The sequence below is a fragment of the Archocentrus centrarchus genome, chromosome 22 (genome assembly GCF_007364275.1).
Source record: "Archocentrus centrarchus isolate MPI-CPG fArcCen1 chromosome 22, fArcCen1, whole genome shotgun sequence".
NCBI lineage: Eukaryota > Metazoa > Chordata > Actinopteri > Cichliformes > Cichlidae > Archocentrus > Archocentrus centrarchus.
The window spans coordinates 25,799,076-25,817,706 of NC_044367.1; the positions used below are offsets into that span (position 1 = coordinate 25,799,076).

General features: G+C 40.8%; 1 protein-coding gene across 2 annotated transcripts in view; it reads left to right on the forward strand.

Moving 5' to 3' along the window:
- The window catches only part of lrfn5a (leucine rich repeat and fibronectin type III domain containing 5a), a 108,456-nt gene extending 90,105 nt beyond the window's left edge, over positions 1-18,351 (forward strand). For both annotated transcript variants that reach the window (XM_030719430.1, XM_030719431.1), the window contains 3 exons: positions 1,219-1,686; positions 15,707-15,980; positions 16,375-18,351. In XM_030719430.1, the coding sequence (XP_030575290.1) occupies positions 1,219-1,686; positions 15,707-15,980; positions 16,375-17,349 (1,717 nt within the window). In that variant the 3' untranslated portion in view covers positions 17,350-18,351. The remainder of the gene's footprint in view (positions 1-1,218; positions 1,687-15,706; positions 15,981-16,374) is intronic.
- The last annotated feature ends 280 nt before the right edge of the window (positions 18,352-18,631 follow it).

Sequence of the window (18,631 nt, forward strand, 5' to 3'; positions counted from 1 at the left end):
TCCTTGTTTCTGTCCCATATTCAAGGTATAGGTGGACAGCATGGGTCAACTTATTAAACTTTTTAATCTTTTGCAGCACCTATTTTAATTCATGAAACTTCAAAAAGTGAGGAAAGTGTGAGGTTACATGATTAGATGTTGACATTTTTTTTTTAGCCAGCCCTTCCTTTATCATAGTGTTGAAGTTTTTACTCAAAAAAGGGATGGATTACACATTACTAGCTGCTTTATAAAAAAAAAAAAAAAGAGAACCACCAGTTATGGATTCCTCTACCAGTTAACCTTACATAAAATAAATCAGCACAAATCTTTATTCTTTTTACTTTTATGAAATTCACTGTGATGTGCATATCTTTGGGGTTAGGATTAATACAACTGAAGTGTATGTGCTCATGTCACTTTCATGTCCCCCTTTCACTTCAAATAAACTCCACGTCCCAGGACTTGGAGCCCTTATTAATTCATTTCTGACATTATAAACCATGTGTCGAGCACATATAGACTGTGACTCTTTTTTTAGCAGCACTTCACAGTAATCCTAATTACATATTGTAATTTTCTCCCCACTTTGATTGCTTCTAATTTTGATTTCTTAAAACGAGGCCTGTTTTGTTTTGCAACCATTTCTGTTTGTTGAAATACAATATTATAAACATTTCTTTCTGTATAGGGTAATGCACATCTCACCTGTCATGAAGCTATGAAATCTTATGCTGTTTCTGCCTGTTTAACTTCATCTTTGCTGTGACTATGGCAAGAAATTTTCATAACTACTAAGCTGTTTAGTATTTTCACTCAGTAATTTCCGACAGAAAGCACCATGGGTTTCTATAAAATGTTTTTAATTATAATAAAAATGATTTTATTTTTAAAACTTTTGAATATAAAAGTACATATAACTGTACAAACAAATATTAGCTAATCACGTCTTCTTTTGTTCCTGCATTTCTATCGTAGTCTTTTTTTTCCTGCAGAATGTGCATGCAGCAAAAGTCCTCTTTAGTACAAAGGCTATAATTTGAGGTGTACTCTAATTGAAATTAATGGACTCTGTTGACACAGTAGATGAGATTCAGACTCTTTTTCCCTTTCCTAAGTCTCTGAGGAAAGGTAGCAGGATCCCAGAAAGCATTAAGCTTTAAGCTCTGCTTTTACTGTGCGGTTGTTCCTGCTCTGTCTTATTTCAAGTTTCAAGCCACTGGTTTTCTGTCTTTTAAGATGTAAGGCAAGAGGTGACCCAGAGCCAGCCATCCACTGGATCTCTCCTGAGGGTAAACTGGTGTCTAATTCCTCCAGAACACTGGTCTACGCTAACGGGACTCTGGACATCCTCATCAGTACCGTGAAAGACACCGGCTCCTTCACCTGCATCTCCTCCAACCCGGCAGGCGAAGCTCACCAGACAGTGGATCTGGTTATTATAAAACTCCCCCACATTTCCAACAATACAAACAACATCCAAGAGCCTGACCCGGGATCGTCAGACATTTCCACATCAACCCGAGGTGGCGCCAACGGGAGCAACGTGACTGGTGATGTAAAGAGCGGTGTGGATAAGAGGGTGGTGACGGCTGAGGCCACGTCATCAACTGCACTGATCAAGTTCAACTTCCAGAGGAACATACCAGGAATTCGGATGTTCCAGATACAGTATAATGGAAGCCAGGATGACTCACTGGTTTACAGGTAATCTTAATAGCATCACTGGGTGACGTTCATTACACGGAGTGAGATGGTTTAAACAGTGGAAACTGAACCATGATGTGGCCTGTGTGGAGGTAGAGAATTACCCAAGTGTGAGCTGTATAGATCAAATTACATCAGAATATATGCAACTTTAATGATCCCACTGGAAAATGTGGTCACACAGAAAAGAAGTGGAGCAGCTGGAAAGAACTGAGAAGCACTGACATACTTACAGGGTTTATATATGGGCACTGCAAGGTGACTATAAGGGAGCAATGAGGCCATTCCAAGTGTGCTACTAGGGCACTACAAAGAAAGTACATGGGAGCTGAAAAGGATGCATGTGGGAGTTTTAAGGTCACTGTAAAAGCCCTGTGAAGTCTGTGTATGAGTTAGAAGGTTAGAAGGTGAGAGGTTTACACAAAAGGCTATGAACATGGAAACACTGTTAGAATACCAAAGAAAAAGGACAAATAAAAATATCTAAAATTCTATTTGATCATAAAAATTGCTGATTTATTCAGTGTTATATTTTTTTCATTCAAAATATGTATAATTAACCTTAATGTGGAAGATTCTAAGCATGGTTTTTAATCAGAGCATATGCACAGACGGAAAGTTCATATCAGACTAACGAGGATATGAAATGGGGACGGAAAGCAAAGAGACCTGAGAATGTTCATCCTCATCTCAAATCCTGGAAAACTAACACAACACAGTCCAGCCTGCTGACTCAGACAGGATGGCCTTGACAGGGAGCGCTCTGCTGGCCTTTCTTGACTTTTGCTGTTTGCACAGGATTACACAGATTAGATCAATCTCACAGGGAATGATTGTTATTTGAGCCAAATATTTACTCTGGTAAAATGGGGGAGAGGGAATTAACAAACACCTCGACCTTCCGTAGGAAAATCTGTCTTTTGTATCCCTACTAATCCTGACACATGCTTTGATCAATATGCATCATCATCAACAGGAACTGGAGGAACACTGGGAGTGACCACCTGGGCCATAATGACAATGCCCTTGGTTGCTAGGAGAGTCTTCTTTTAGGTCTGATCTTTCAGTTGTGATCTTTGGATCCGTGGATGGGAATCTCATACTGTTATCTGCCATGCATATTATTCCTAATCTCTGCCCCTAATTTATCACCCCTGAAGCCCATTTAGAGATGGTGCAACATACAGAGATGGTGCCAGCTCTCTATCTTTTAAAGATAACATTATCGCCTTTTTGTTGCTTTCACCTGGATTCACAATGCAAAGTTTGTGCATTTATACTTTTATCCTGAGACTTTAAAATACTACATTATGTATTCAAATCAAGCCTCCTTCTGTGGGCCCACAGAGGAGTAATTGGACACCCTTTCACTACCCACCCTGATCATTCCCTTCTCTGTTGCATGATTTTTCCTTTCATCCTGTCCTTTCACATTCCCCACTTCCCCTTTTTTTTCCAGTAGGAAGTCATTTGTGTGTCTGTGTTATTTTGCAGTTCTCTTGTCTTTAGATGGCAGATTGATTTCCATTCAACACCTCTGCTGGCACAAAGCATCAGCCAATTGATTGTTTTTTTTTTCATTACCTACTCATCAAAGACAGAGAAGAGGGACAGAGCAGGAAAAAGAGGGAAAAGGATGAGGGGAACATGAAGGGAGATAGAGGGACAAGGGAAATCTGTCACAGGCTCTTACTTTCCAGGTTCAATGAAAGTTTATTGATTTGCTGTGCTTTATGCCATTGGGTGTATTTTTTCTCCAGAGTGATTCAGTGTGGTTTAAACCTTCATCTCAGTTATGCAGTTAACAGTCATAATTTTATAAGTTTTATAAAAACACTGACCAGGGTAAGAGATTTAAATGATGTGACTGACTGACTGCGAACTCTAAACAGACAATTATACATACGTCCCGGCTCCCCCCTGCCGTAGCATTTGTGTTGTACCTCATTACGAGATAGGCTTGGTTAGCATGGGGGCGTCTAGCCTGGGGACCCTTACTGGAAGTACGCCCTGGTCGGGATGCGAACCCCTGACCTCCTGCTCCAAAGACTGTAATGTTACTACTACGCCAGTCTAGCTGCTGTGAGTTTGTTTAATTTGCTGCCACTGTTACTAAGTAACATGACAAATGGTACCGGCACTAAGTCAGATCAGCTTTGTTAATTAGTGTTAATTATTGTTTATTAGGTGAGAGAAGCATCGCTCTATGATACTACAGAATGAGGTTTTTTCCTTCAATCATAAGAGCTCAGCGAGAGTGACACTGTTGCTCTTGTGCTGATCTAATAAATTTCATTAATATTTATATAAATATTTATATAAATAATAGCATATAAATAATTTTTTCACACAACACCGGAACCCTGAAAACTCCTGAAAGCTGTCACCGTGTTGTGTATACATACATAGATGAAAATAGGCCAGGAACAAGTAGAATTAATGTTCATACCTTCTGAATAAAATCCATCATCGTTTTCTGTGGTTTACTGCGTATGGTTTCCATTTTTGGAACAATGCTTCCACTTCTTGTTGAATTTATTTCTGGCGGCTTTGGCTGCTTTCCACACCTGTCTAATATCGTCAGTAGAGTCATTTTGTGAATCGATGGACTATTTTAAAGAATTCTAGGAGGCCTTTGAACTGATCTGCCAGACCTGAGGCCATATCACTGCAGACCACAGAATGGTGCAGTGGTGTGGATGCCTCGGCCATCGGCGCTCAAATTACACAGACCGACCGACCGACATTTTCTCACTATTAGAAAAGCATTCGCTGGGCCTGGGCCTGTGGCTTAATGAGCCTTGGCACCGGTGGGACGCAGTTGCGGAGGGCGGGAGTTACCCCTCCCTACCGCTCCACGCTGGTCCCCACTGATTGTCACTGCCGCCCCTGGGGTGTGGGTGCCCGTGGGTCCCGGGGTGCGTGGCCGGATGTCTTGGCGTGTTTTTTGGCCTGCTCCCTTGGCGGCCGTGGGCTGGGGGTGGCTCTCTGGACTCTTGCCCTTTGGCCGTGGGGGCTTCATCTGTGATCTACCTCCTTCCTCCTCTGGGGTGTGCACGCGGTTGCCATCGGGATGTGTGGCCTCAGGTCTTCTGAGCTCCAGAGGGCTGTGAATGGCCTGGGTCCCCTGGGTCCTTCCCTATTCGCCTCTGGATTGTGGGGGGCAGTTTCTTGCCCTCATTATTGAGTACATTGCATGACAGAGGTGCATATACACACATTACTGCAAACAACAAAATTGTGTGTATGTGTGTGAGTATGTGTATATCTACTTTTCTTAGATTATTTTTCCCCCTTTCTTCCCTTTGTTTCTCTTCTTTCCCCCCTTCTTGCCCCTTCCTTGTTGCCTGTCAGACCTGGCGTAAATAACTAAATAAAAATACAAACATTAACAAGAATAGCCTATAGAAAACTTACAGAGCTGTTCTTGTAAAAGCAAATATGTTTGGTACATCAGTGCATTCAGATCATCATTCCGATTGCGAAAAATGCCAGACATGACAGGCTTTTTAAAAAAAAAGAAAAAAGAGAAAAGCATAGGCTGGGTGTTGCAATTTAGAATCTCCAGTTAACCTAACCCCAGTAACTGCATGTCTTTGGACTGTGGGAGGGGAAAACCCACACAGACACAGGGAGAACATGCAAACTCCATAAGACAGGCCCCGGCTGAGGTGGACTAAAACCCAGGACCTTCTTGCTGTGAGGCAACAGTGTTAACCACGGTCCCACCGCGCTGCCCCAGATAACTGTTTTGTCTATCTAAAACTGACATGAATCTACCTTCTTTCACAAGGTACTCAAGGCCTTAATCCAGAGCATCAAGAGCACTACACCACCATTTAATTCAGGCCTCTTTATAGTGGAGAACTAATTGAGGCCTCAGTAGAACATTTGTAGCTCAACTACTAGGCAGCAGTTACATGTTCTCTTACTCTCTTCTTCTAAACTTAGATTTATATTTTTCTCCACTCTTAAACAGACACACAGTAACTGCTGGAGGAAGCAAATTGAGTCATCAACACAGCCCATATCTAAGCTTAAGCTGTTGACCTGATATTTCAGGGTCATGTCAAGTACAGAGTGACACTGAGTAAATAATGTGATGACCTTTTACACATGACCAGGGGAGAAGCAGCAAATACAGTCTCTGGCCTTTATAACTCACTGATTTTGTGCAAGTTACTGCCACGTCGATGGTGATGATGCTGAAACTCTCAGTGCCGATATGGACGACGGCAAAATGTAGTAGAGAAAGTAGAATGCACTTGTGTTCCAGTGTAGAACCAATTACTGTACTTAATTAAAGGTTTAAATGGATACAACCTGTTCTGGGATCAGAGATGAATAGTTGTGTTGTTTAGTCAATGAATAGATTTTTCAGTGGTCATGGTAAAAAGCCTCTTAAAGACACGTGTGCACTGAACATAGGAAGAAATATTGAATAGTGCTTTCCAGGGGAGGTGGAGTAAGAGCACAAAGATGATGAGATTAGAAATATTTAATATTAAATGGTTTATGTTGCATTAAAGAGCTTCTCAAGCTCAAAACTTAAGACTTGATGTTTTCACAAAACACAAGTGAGCACAGCCAAACTTAAAAACAACAAATAAGATGATTTGATACAATGCACACGTTGCTCCATTAATATCCACTCAGGTAACAAGCCACTGTGCCTCAGTATATCCAGTTAAGCCTTGTTCAGGGCAGGAAAAAGAACACTGATTTACGTGTCTATGGTGTTAAGAATATGTTGTCTGTACTATTAGCTCATCTCATATCGCTGTGTAAACTAATATGTGAAGTTGAGAATAATAAGTAGAATCTTTCATGAGGAAAGAGAAAGTTGACAGAGTAGCTAGGGGCGAAACCAACCTGACTTTTTAAAAATAAAAGATTGAGCTTTTCTGTTGTATATACCCATAAACTCGAGCCCCGGAGAAGCCGTTTGTTTGAAGCTATAATAGGCCTAATGACAAGACGTCAAAATATCTGCCAAATCTGAGGCTATGTTAGAAGACGTGAACTCGGCATTGACATTCCCTAAGTAATACAGAAATGCACACAACCTCTGTTGTCATCTGCGCTGCCATTTGTTCTTTGATTTGCTTTTTGTTTTTTTCCGCTGTTATTTTCCAGTCCAGCAGATCCATCGAGCTACAGGGGCTGGTTGCCATTTGCCAGAAAAACTACACATCAAGCAAATTGTGTGGCAAGCTTTTTTTATGAGACCACACAACAGCGGGTGGGGGATGAATCCAAGCTTTTAAAGAGCCCATACACTCACTCCATCCCTTTTTCTTTCTCTCTGTACCAGGAAGTACAGTAGTTTATCCTTGCCAGTGGTCCCTGTGGCCCACGTATACAGTAACACCTAGCTCAACTGTGCTTAAGGCATGAAAAAGCATCCGCCTTTATCCAGCCATAATGTTCCAATTCTGATTTTATAGTACCATAAACATATAGCAGGCCAAACTCAACACTCTTATTGCTGTAAGTAGTCTATGGGGTTTTAAGCTAACATAAGTAGTACAAGGGGACCTACCACAGCAATGAGGATGAGACTAAAGAGAAACAAGGAGGGTTAGACAAATGGAACATAAAGATTTATATGCCTTTGTGCAGAAGAGGGAGACTGAAAGGGTAGATCAGTTGAACTGGGGAAAGAGAAGGAGGTAATAAAGGATGGAAAAAGAAAGTGGATGGAATAATGAAACAAGCGTGGACGCACATGGGAAGGAGGTGTGAGAAGGGGAGGGAAAAGAAGCATTGGTTCAAGGATAATATAAGGGCAGCTGGAAGGAAGAGGAATTGAGCAAAGTAAAGTTGGCTAAAAAGAAATGGTTTAGGAAGGATGGATCAATAACAAAGAAAGGAAGTAAGCAAAGGGGCAAAAACTAGAAAGTGAACGACAAAGAGATCAGCAGGGAAGGAGGAACGTTGGACAGGAGGCAGAAGGAAACCAAAAACATGAAGTGTACAGGCGATCAAGAACAACAGATTTAAGAAATAACATTATGCAGGGAGGATGTATAGAAGCAGCCAGCCACAGCATTAAGGAGATGCAGATGACTCAGCTCAGCTGGAAGAGTGGAGCTGAGCTGGGCAGATGGAGGTCTACAGCTTGCAGCAGATAATGCTGAAGCATCTTTCCCACATCTGGGACAGCGTTAGCTGCATGACACTTTGACATCTAGTCATAACAGTAATGAGATTCATCTAAGACTTTTTACATTAATTATTTAATAATAATTTAGTCTAACTGAAGGTTGTTTTTTTATGTAAGTTACTGATATGTTATGATTTATTTTCCTCACTCTATGTATTCCAGATGAAGGCAGCAGTTTTGTGTACTTTACATGCCATCGAAATGATTTTATTCACACTTGTGTTACTTGAGTGTCACAAAAATGCAAGAAGCACCACATTAGGTTCAGGTAACATTTGCAGTCATATTTCTGGCCAGATGTGAATGTTTTGTTCTGCACTGGATAAAAATATTTGTCCTGGTTGTTAATTGCTGTATTCACCGGATAGATGCTAACTTTGGTGCTGGGAGCTAGCATGCTCTTGGTTCATCAGAGCTTTTTTACTCTGTGGGAACAATGCTGATGAGAGCAGTCAACCAAAATATTAATGTTTACCAAGCGACTGTGGTGCAGGAGGTAGAGCAGGTCATCCTGCAGTCCGATGTTCTTGGGCAAGCTCCCATCCTCAAATTACCCCGATGCATGTGTGAGTCCCTGTAATCACTCATGCAGTGATTGCAGCACTGCGTGAGTATAATTAGTGCTGTATGAATATGTGCGTAAATACGTCTAGATCATAGTGGGAAGCACTATATAAATGCCAAAACTAAAATAAGCAGCTGAAAAGCTTCAGAACTAATTAAAAAGTTTTGTGCTGGTTTGGCACTGGGAGCAGCATCTTTCACCCTTGAAGTATTGTTTTATGTATCATTACAATAAAAATCTTGACTAGAACACTTTTTATTTTTCTACTTTCCCTCTTGAGTGTCTTTTGATCACAGCTAAACTCAATGCGATCTGCTCTGTAAGTCACGATACCCCTAAGAGTAGTTTTAATATTCATAAAACTAATTTTAGATCTATACTTTTTTCTTCATTATATCTTTAATTTATACTCACTCCAAGCAGTAATTCACACTATGATTTCTCAAGACCCCAAAAACGGCATCTTTGCACAGATTATAATTTTTGCATGAACGAGTAGCTCTGATCTTTCAAGCTACGTTCATTTTTCACTAATTTAGAGTGTAAGGATGATTATCTGGAAAGCAATTTGAAGAGTTTGGATAATTATAGTTTTAAGATAATGCTGATACACTCTGGCATTTAAATGAGGTGGCAGCGTGCTTTCTTGGGAACTGTGATTATTATTACTGTAATTAAAAAAAAGTAATTTCTTAACACTGTTTGTGGTTGGAGAAATGTTTTCTTAAGCTTTTGTTTTACTTCATTGCAGGGTTAAAGATAAAAAAAATGCAGTTAGGGAGGGAGTGGGTAGGAAGGCCCACCTGTCCTTGTCCCATGCATGACTACAAGATGTGTGGGTGCTTGTTAACCATTAGTTCTGGTGTCAGGGGCACTGTGGATGGTAACACAGAGATATGAAGTTCACTACTGCAGTGTTTTCTGTCTGCCCGAGAGACTCAGACCTATTAGCGTGGCATTATGCCATCTGCTGTGTAAGCTACATTAGCTCTGAGGTTAGCAGTAATGGGGCAGGTGTTGAACTACCATTAATCGTCTTCACTTTGTGTTTATAAACCAGTTATACATAACTGCTTTGATTGTACTCGTGTTGTCGGATTGTTTGCTCAATTGCTTAGAAAATTAACTCCAAGAAAGTTATTTTCAGAAGGCTGTGAAAGAAATGACTCGTGAGTGATTGCTGTGTAATGCGATCCATTTTTACTACACAACAGCAGAAAGAAGCATGTGAGAAAAATGAAGGAAACACATGTTTAAAAAGTGCTTTGCAAAGAAACATTTTTCAAAAGCTATAACTGCTTTTGCGTGGTATTTCCTTAGCTCATCTGACAAAGTTTGCCATGTTTCAGGCTATTTAATCTAGACTAGTTTCAATTGCAGTAACATAGAAAGCTCTAGCCAGAAGCACTGCATACAATTTTCTGAAATAATTGGACAACCTACTTTTAGATATCTGTGACCCACATTTTGGTCCTTTCTGTGTTTGAGTAACGCTGCTGTGCAATTTTAGTGTTTTTCTGTTTAAATGTTATTTAATGAGAGTGGGTAGTGGTTACATACAGAAGGAGCTGAGGTTAGACTATAATGAAAAATAAAATAGGACTCAGTTCTGTTGCTTCACATCACATAAGCTCCATCAGCATTGTTAATGAGACGATCAATTTTATCATCTTTCCCTGTTTGTGGTTTTATCGTTATGGCTGATCAGTGTAAATACTGCTTTGATGTCTCAAATGTGTGCTTTGCATGGTTAGTTTCAAATTTAAAGTAATAAGTAATTAAAGTAAGTAAGCGTATCACAAAAACCAGACTTGAGGCCCACATCGGCGATGTTGTCTCGTCTTCTCCCATCAAACTGACATCAGATCATCCCCGCGTGACCCCAAACAGTGTCTGCTGTGCTGTTGCCAGAGTTGTTTCGCTTGTGCTCATTTGCAGACTTCAGATCAGATTCAGGTTAAAACATGTCAAGAGGTTTGACATCTTAAGTGAAAAATTATTATTTAAAAAAATAAATAAATCCTACTCTGGAGTGGGAAACGACAGCCAGGAATTTTGCAGGTCAGAAACCGAGAGGCCTTAAAAGGAAATTGCCTACAGTGGATTACTCAGACAGAAGGCAGCTGAGAAAATACTTAAAGAGCTAGTTTAAGGGTTTTTTTTTTCTTTTTAAAGCTAGAAATACTGCAAAGAAATAACCAGTGAGGCATCTGCTATAGTTCCCTTTAAACCAATGAGAAATAAGATAGAGGCAGTGCATTGAGGCATTTTGTTAGTGCAGTTATTTTCACCTGCTTCTTGTTTTAATGCCAGGCTAAGATAACTGGCTGCTGGTGAAAAAAGACATCATAACTGCAATCACAAACTTTTTACAAAATATTGATCTACCCCCTCTAAACCAGACAAAAACAAATATTCTTCAACTGAAAAGTTTAACAGAATACATGAAGATATATTTCAGATCACCAGAAATTGTTCAGAACTGGAAAACCATCTCTCTTCTCTGAAATGAAAAAAAAAATATGATTTTCCTATAGAAACACAAAACGACTAATGAGCTAGCCAAAGCAGTGAAAATGATTGAGTTGTTCACCCCGTGTGTCACACATGATCTAACTGGACCAAGCTGCTAGGGGGGACTGCGGCTGAGTTATTAGAAGTCCTCGCCCCTTATCGCAAAACTCTAACGTGACCCGGAGGTCCTGGTTTTGTGTGTTGCATCATTGCCGCACATGCCTCCAAACCTCCTGAATGAGTGCATGTTCGTGGCCTTTGGGCTTTGTCCAATATTTAATCAAGTGAAATGCAGTGTGAATGATCTGCTATCACAGTTCACTGTTCTGTTCTTGAATGCAATCATTTGTCTTGAGACAAAAAGCTAGGAGTGACAAACAGAGCGCCTGGCTTTGTCCCGGGCCGGGGTGAGAGAAGCTAAACTTGATTAACATGCATACTGCAAAAGCCATATCCATGCACATGCAGGTTTGTGTTTACAATCATGGAGAGTCGTATCAGTGATGAATACTGGCAGGAGGCTGGGCACAGTGACAGCCAGTGTGAATAGGAGGCTGCCATTGGATTGGAAGAAGATTACTGTAATGGAACTCTCACACACACACACACGTGCATATATATGCGTGTGTGTGTATGAGTATATGCACACTCAGACATATATAGACATAAGTACACAAATAGATATTCCTAGAGAAGCATGTTAGCTGACGTTTTCTCTTGTGTAATGAAAGTGTAATGAAACCCTGAAACACACACACACACTCACACAGAGGCGCCCTGGGCTGAGGGCTTGGCAGAGCAGAGTAGATAGATTAGTGTAATAGTCTCGGCCAAGGCAATCATGTGCCCACTGTAGGGCTTCAAAGACTGGCAGCAAGATCCAGCTCAGACACAAAGAAATTAACTACAATGAATGAGTCAGTTTGGATGAGTTCACACTGCTAATGGCTCAAGAAGGAATGCAAGAGAAAAAAAAAACACAAAAAAGGAAAGAAACAAAAACACAGATTTGGTCAGAAATTCATTTTTGTGCGCTCAGTGTAGCCTAAACACATTTTCAGTATCTTTATTGTGCCTATTATAAACAAAATTATAAATGGTGATCGCTTTGCTCACATGCTGAAAGTTTTTCAGTATTTCATTGGCCAGAGAGCATCAGTGTCCTGATGAACTTTGATCAGAAACATCCTGATTTAGGGTCCATGTGTCGTCAGGAAGCAAACAGTAGAAAATGCTTTGTGTCCAATAAATCTTTTTTTTCCCCTTCCAAAAAGAAAACCTACTAATCATGTCCTGTAATGCCCGTTACCAAGTTTAGGAGTAAGTTTAGGAAGAAGAGAGTCTCCGGCAGCATTTCATCTTTCTGTTTTATTAAGTTGCTTTTCTAGAAGTTCAGGGTGCAGCCTGCAACTGTTTTTCAAACTTGGCAGAAAAAACTCCTCACTGAGCAGTTTTTCTAGAACTGCTATGACTGAAGTGCCTCATTTCTGTTACACCATGCTTGCAGCTGATCATTTTTAGATGTTTAATAATGTGTTTCTTATGCAAGAACCCAACGGTGTTCATTCTGGCCTCAAGCCAAAGACATTATATATATAAAAAAAAAAGAGCCAAGTCTTAAACCATAATGGAGAAAAAAATGTAAACACTAGTCTTGTGAACATTTAATTAGCCTAGCTAACTGCTGTCTCTATAGGCCTGTAGTGGATATCGCATTCATTCAGTGAATGTGATATCAGTGGGTCACAGGCTTGATGCAGTTATTGCAAGCAAAGGATTTCCAACTAAATATTAAATTTGATTCACTTTAATCTATTTTAACACAAAAATGTGTGGGTTCAGGCAAAAGGTGCCATCTTCTGACCAGTGTATCAGATCCAGATGTAAATACCTGGAAATAAAATCTGATGTTGATTTTTTTTTTATGTCAAACCCAAATGTTTCTGGTCTACAGCAAAAATAAAGGGATTAACCTCACTGTTCCAATATTTTTGAAGGAGAGTATAGTTTTTTTTAGACCTGCCACTTCTTTTGTCACATTTCCTCAATTCTTTTTAAGGACACTGCAAAACATTGCAGGAGCATTTGTTTTTTTTTCTGCTTGAATGATTCATAGGTCAGTGTTAGTGGCTTCATAATCAAACAAACTAAAATTTATCTGAGAATGGTCAGGTACAAAGACTAGACTGAAAATTATTGGAAAAATTCAATTCAATTTTATTTATATAGCTCCAAATCACAACAAACAGTCGCCTCAAGGTGTTTTATACTGTAAGGTAAAGTCCCTACAATAATCCAGAGAAAACCCCAACAATCAGACCACGCCTATGAGCAGCACTTGGTGACAGTGGGAAGGAAAAACTCCCTTTTAACAGGAAGAAACCTCCAGCAGAACCAGGCTCAGGGAGGGGGGGTCATCTGCTGAGAGGGGGGAGAGACATGCTGTGGAAGAGAGACAGAGAAAAAGTAGCCAATGTCAAACTATGCTATAAAACTAGAAACACTATTTCACTGTTTGATGACTTTATAAAACATCATACAGAAACCCTATTAAGGAAATGCGTATGTTTATGGCCTTTTCTGTCCAGTTAAAAAAAAAATACAGACATTAAATGTCAAGAAATACTTCAGTACATAGATTATTATCTGTGTGTTATAAATACCTGTAAGAATAGTAAATTATAAATGTGTGAGTAAACAAAGACTGCATTTCAGCCTGCACACACCTACCTAGAGTTCTAAAACAAACACTTTTTCACAGAAAGATATTAATGCTTTGCTGGCTTATGAAACACAGTCATACACACATTCATACACAAATTAAGCCCAAGGCAAGTGCAGCAGTTAATAGAGAAATTAATCCCTGTCTGTGTGTGCATGTGTATACAAATGGAGCTGCTTGTGTCTGAGCTTGTAGGTGCCAGTGATTTTCATTCCTATCATTAACCTGCCATCTTCAGCGTCCTTTTGTGGGTCTCAGCATAGAAATAATGACATTTTCAGGATGTGTGTGTGTTCGTGTGTGTGTAGCCAAGGTTCACCACTATTGTGATAAAACCAATAAGAGAAGCAAAGGGTAGAACTCTCATGGTCATCCACTGTTCAGATGGTCCTATTAGTATTCATAGGGTCATATGAATGGCCTCGCTCACATGCACTCACACCTACTTAAAGCCTTGTGCTGTTATTCCATAGAGGGCATAGTGATGACCTGCCATTACATTCATCCCGAGCTCTTAATACTAACCATTAAACCTTAACATGTCTCCTAACCTTCGCTTAACTCAAACTCAAAACCAGATGCTTTAACCTGGCCAAAGTAGCCCTCTGCTGCTCTCAGTGCACGCTCGGCCACGAGCTTGTGAACTAGCTGCCCTCTTCAGTTTTAATGAGGAATTTCATTAGCATTTTAATGAGGAATTCCAGGAAAGCTGACAAGACTTTTTTTTTTTTGTTTTGTTTTGTTTTTTTTTAAGGGGAAACTGAAGGACAAATGTGCAAAAACTCCAGTCAATGTGACAAGTATCCAGTGAAGAGCGAACAAAATTAACTCAAAGTGGGGAACTGTTTGTCCAAGAGAATATCCAAAATAATTCACTGCTGACGAGTGATGAGGAAAGACAAGTACAAGTACACTTGTGCTTGGTTGGAACCCGGGTTTGTGCTGAGAAGGGTTGTCTGCTCAAAGCTTCTGTGCCATAATAAGTCATTTAATTGGAGTCCTTTTGTGGAGGATTCAGCATCCAGCTATACACAGTGGAGCTGACTGTGCTTGCTCCTCATTTCTATTCTTTCCTCACTGTTGAATATTTGGCGCCGTTGTTTTTGCATTTCTGTCGTCTTTTAAAAAATATACTGTAGTCTTTTATTACTCCAGAGGACAGCATTACAGGCTCTTTTTTTTATAGCAAACAAAGCAGTAGGTGTATTTATTATTTAGGCTGTGCAGAAAATGCTTTTGCTATGTTGACAGGAGGAGCCTATTGTCATGCCAGTCTTACAGTCGTACCCACGAGAAGTGCACTGGGTTTCAGAAAATGGTTTAAGGTTATGAATGATGGTTTGTTTTACACCCTAATTCCAATAAATAACACACTATTGTCCTTCCCCACCAATTTTGTGCACCTTTCTGTGCAGTTCAGATTCATTACCACCATTACATGGATGCAATAGGATAGCTGAATAGAGCAAGGCTGCTCAGTCATTGTGCCCTTACTGTTAGCTGTGTTACTGCACCTAAAATATCCCTTGCAGTGTTAATTATTTTAATTTCCTTCAGTTTACAAATGTTAAATCCTCAGAACAGCCACAAAAAGGGAACAGACTGGGCTAATTACTGCCGTATGTAACTGCTCATGGTTCTTGCCTCTTGGGCACTGTCGCCACTATTGCCACTAGTTTAGTTTAGTTCTTTGTTTATCAGGAACCGTGCATACAAGCATCTCTGTGTTATTGTAGTGTCTTGAGTAGACTGTTGTTGTGATTTGGCGCTATTTAAATAAAATTTAACTGAATTTAACTACTATCTGCTTTTACTCTACAGTCCCTAGGCAGGCGCAAACAATATTAATTACTAGTGAAGTGCCCAGAATAAGGCATATTGACTCCGACATCCTCACCGGCTTAATTATTTTTCTATAAAAGCAATAGTTTTCCAATGAGATACAGTATATTTGTCATTTCAAAAAGGGCTTAAGGAAGCTTGGTAAAGCTAACAAGCTGCTGATACTAACACCTTGCACTTTCATTTTGCCCTCCTTCTCTTCCTCCTGCAGAATGATCCCTCCATCAAGCAAGAACTTCCTAGTCAACAACCTGGCAGCAGGAACCCAGTACGACCTCTGCGTGCTGGCCATCTATGATGACGTCATCACCTCTCTGACAGCAACACGAGTGGTCGGCTGTGTGCAGTTCACCACCGAGTCAGAGTACATGAGGTGTCATTTCATGCAGTCTCAGTTCCTGGGTGGGACTATGATCATCATCATCGGCGGGATAATAGTGGCCTCTGTGCTAGTTTTTATTATCATCCTAATGATACGGTATAAGGTGGGTCTCTCTTTGTTTGTCTTAATCCAGTCTAGCCAAAAAGGAGAAAGAATGAGTTTTACATTTAGCTGAATGATTGTCATTATGGTGACCATGTACAAAACCCCATTAATTTACAATAAGTCACACAGTTGTGATTTTTTTATTTCTGTTTCTTTCATGTACATGTACTTCCATGTACCTACAGGCTGGATTCAACATGAATTCAAATGGGAAGAACCAGGTGAAGATGTTCTCAGGAACTCATTGAAAGGATTGAATGTGTGAATTGAATGCCTTAAAATATAACTCAAAAAGTTTTTTTCCTCTTGTTACTTGACAGGATTCTTAGGGAGACACTCAACGTGAAAAAAATGGGATCTAAACTTCCCTTTTCCCTGTGCTTTTCCACCAGGTGTGTAACCCTAGTGACGGCGGAAAGGGCATTTCAATGTCAATGACCAACGTTCACTCACAGACCAATGGGCAGCAATCGCAGGGATGCACCGTGACTCCCAGCTCCTCCAAACATGGCTCAATCGGATTAGACGACCTCTCAGGAGGCACAAAGAGGAGCGGAGCTGCAGCAGGAGGAGGTGGGGGTAAGGATGCAATGCCTCAGTCCTCTGAGTCGTCCCTGCCTGACTGCTCCACGACTACATCGGTTCTCAGCCAGGCTTGGTCGGCCAAAAGCCCAACAGCTGGAGTCGAGGAACGGGAGAAATCAATTGAAGAGAGAGCTCAAGCTGGCGTTGCATCACCCACTGCCACCACAGGTTCCCTACACAAGCCAAAGCGAAAGCCCGCCCCAAGTAAGCCCGGCTCTGCTGGCTCCAGTGCCCCGGGAATGATCGAGAACATCCCAGCTGCCTCCTCCACACGACCACCTTCCTCCTCTTCCACTGTATCCTCTGCTCTCCTCCCTTCCTCATCCCCCACTCCCCTGGAGAACCTCAACACCAACCGAAACAACTCGACCTCTCTCAATATGACCCCACCACCTCCCTTTGCCTCTTCCCCTTTCTTCACCCCCGTCGCCACACCGAGCCCAGTCCCATCTGTGCGATTTAGAGAGACGCCCATCCTGCGCCGGGCTCCTCGCACCGCCTCCTCCTCTACCAGATATCAGACTCTTCCTGTGGAGGAGGGAGGGAGGAGCAGAGCGAGGAGGAGGTACTCGCTCAGTGAAGGAGGCTCAAAAACTCACTCTAGCCACCAGGGAGGAGGAGGAGGAGGAGGAGGAGGAGGAGGAGGAGTACCCAAAATAGGACGCGTAATACGGAACAAAAGAAGCCAATCAATGAGCGGTATGCTGCTCCCCAAAGACGGGGACGAAGAGTCGGACAAAGGGAGGTGTGACTCTGACTGGATCTTAGAAAGCACAGTTTGAACTGGAATGAACCAGCGAGCATAAAAATGAACTTTGGTTTATTCATTGTTTGTCCTTCGTGCGAGTGGACGCGTGAGTGTGCGTCTTAGTTTTATTATAGGTGTATGCGTGAAAAGCCTGCTTGTGACATGAAACCGTGTGTGTTGTTACTGTGTGTTTTCCTGTTTGAATTTTGTTTCTAGACGTGTGAGAGCCTGGCTGGGTGTTTCTAGAAAAGACGTGTGTGTGTGTGCTTTTTCTTTTCAGCCTGGTTTTTTTTTTTGTTCTTTTCATAACTTTTCTCCACAGTTATTTGTACTCGGTTTACAGTTTTGTTTTTGTTTTTTCCACTTTAACAGTATCCATTTTGCAGTTGATCATTCAGCGAGTGGATAACTTGCCTTGTCTCGTAGCGTCCTCGAGTTGTCTCGTTGGTTCCACTTTATAGCACAAAAGAAAAACAAGACAATGGACTCGCCACGTCATTTCCCGATTCACTTTCACCTTATCTGAAAATACCACAAAAAGGGAATTAATACAGGAAATAAGAGGAATAAAAAAAAAAAAATACAAAAACGGGAAAAGCACACCATTCTTAATGCTCACAACTCACAGAGATGCGCATCCGTAATGTGGCAAGAGAATAGCAGTCGGTGCCTTCTTTTGCAGACCTTCACTAACAGATACTCTAACCGGATTTAGGACTCCACCGCGGCTCCACGAATTAGGGGATGGAAAAAGGAAGAGCGATTTCACGCATAGCCTTTCTTACCTGTTGTGGAGTACGGATCTTTTCTGGAGCTATAAAGACAAAATGTTACAGACAGATGAAAACTTTAATGAACTGCTTATGAAATTGATATTTTTTAAAAGGGAAATATTAAAAAAAAAACAAACAAAGAAAAAAATCAACATGAGAACGAGCTTTTCACTGACATTGGTATACTACAGCCTGTGTCGGTCACAAGCTCAGAGAAAGCTTCTGTACAGACAACATGTACTGTGTTGTTATGTTGTGTAAAATAAAAAGGGATAAAAATGAAAAATCGGAATGTTATGGGTGTGTTTTATCGGAATATACATCATGTCCAAAATATAATGTAGCATGGTTTATGGCTGCTGTTATATCTTTTCATTTGGAAAATTGTTAGAATGATTCGGTTTTTCACTCATCTGTTGATAATTTCATGTATTAGTGTATCATAAAACCTTAAGGATAGTTTGACACACACACAGACACACAGAGTCTGGAGGTTTATTTAGAGCACAGAATCTGATTTCCATCACTCCCACTTCTCACTGA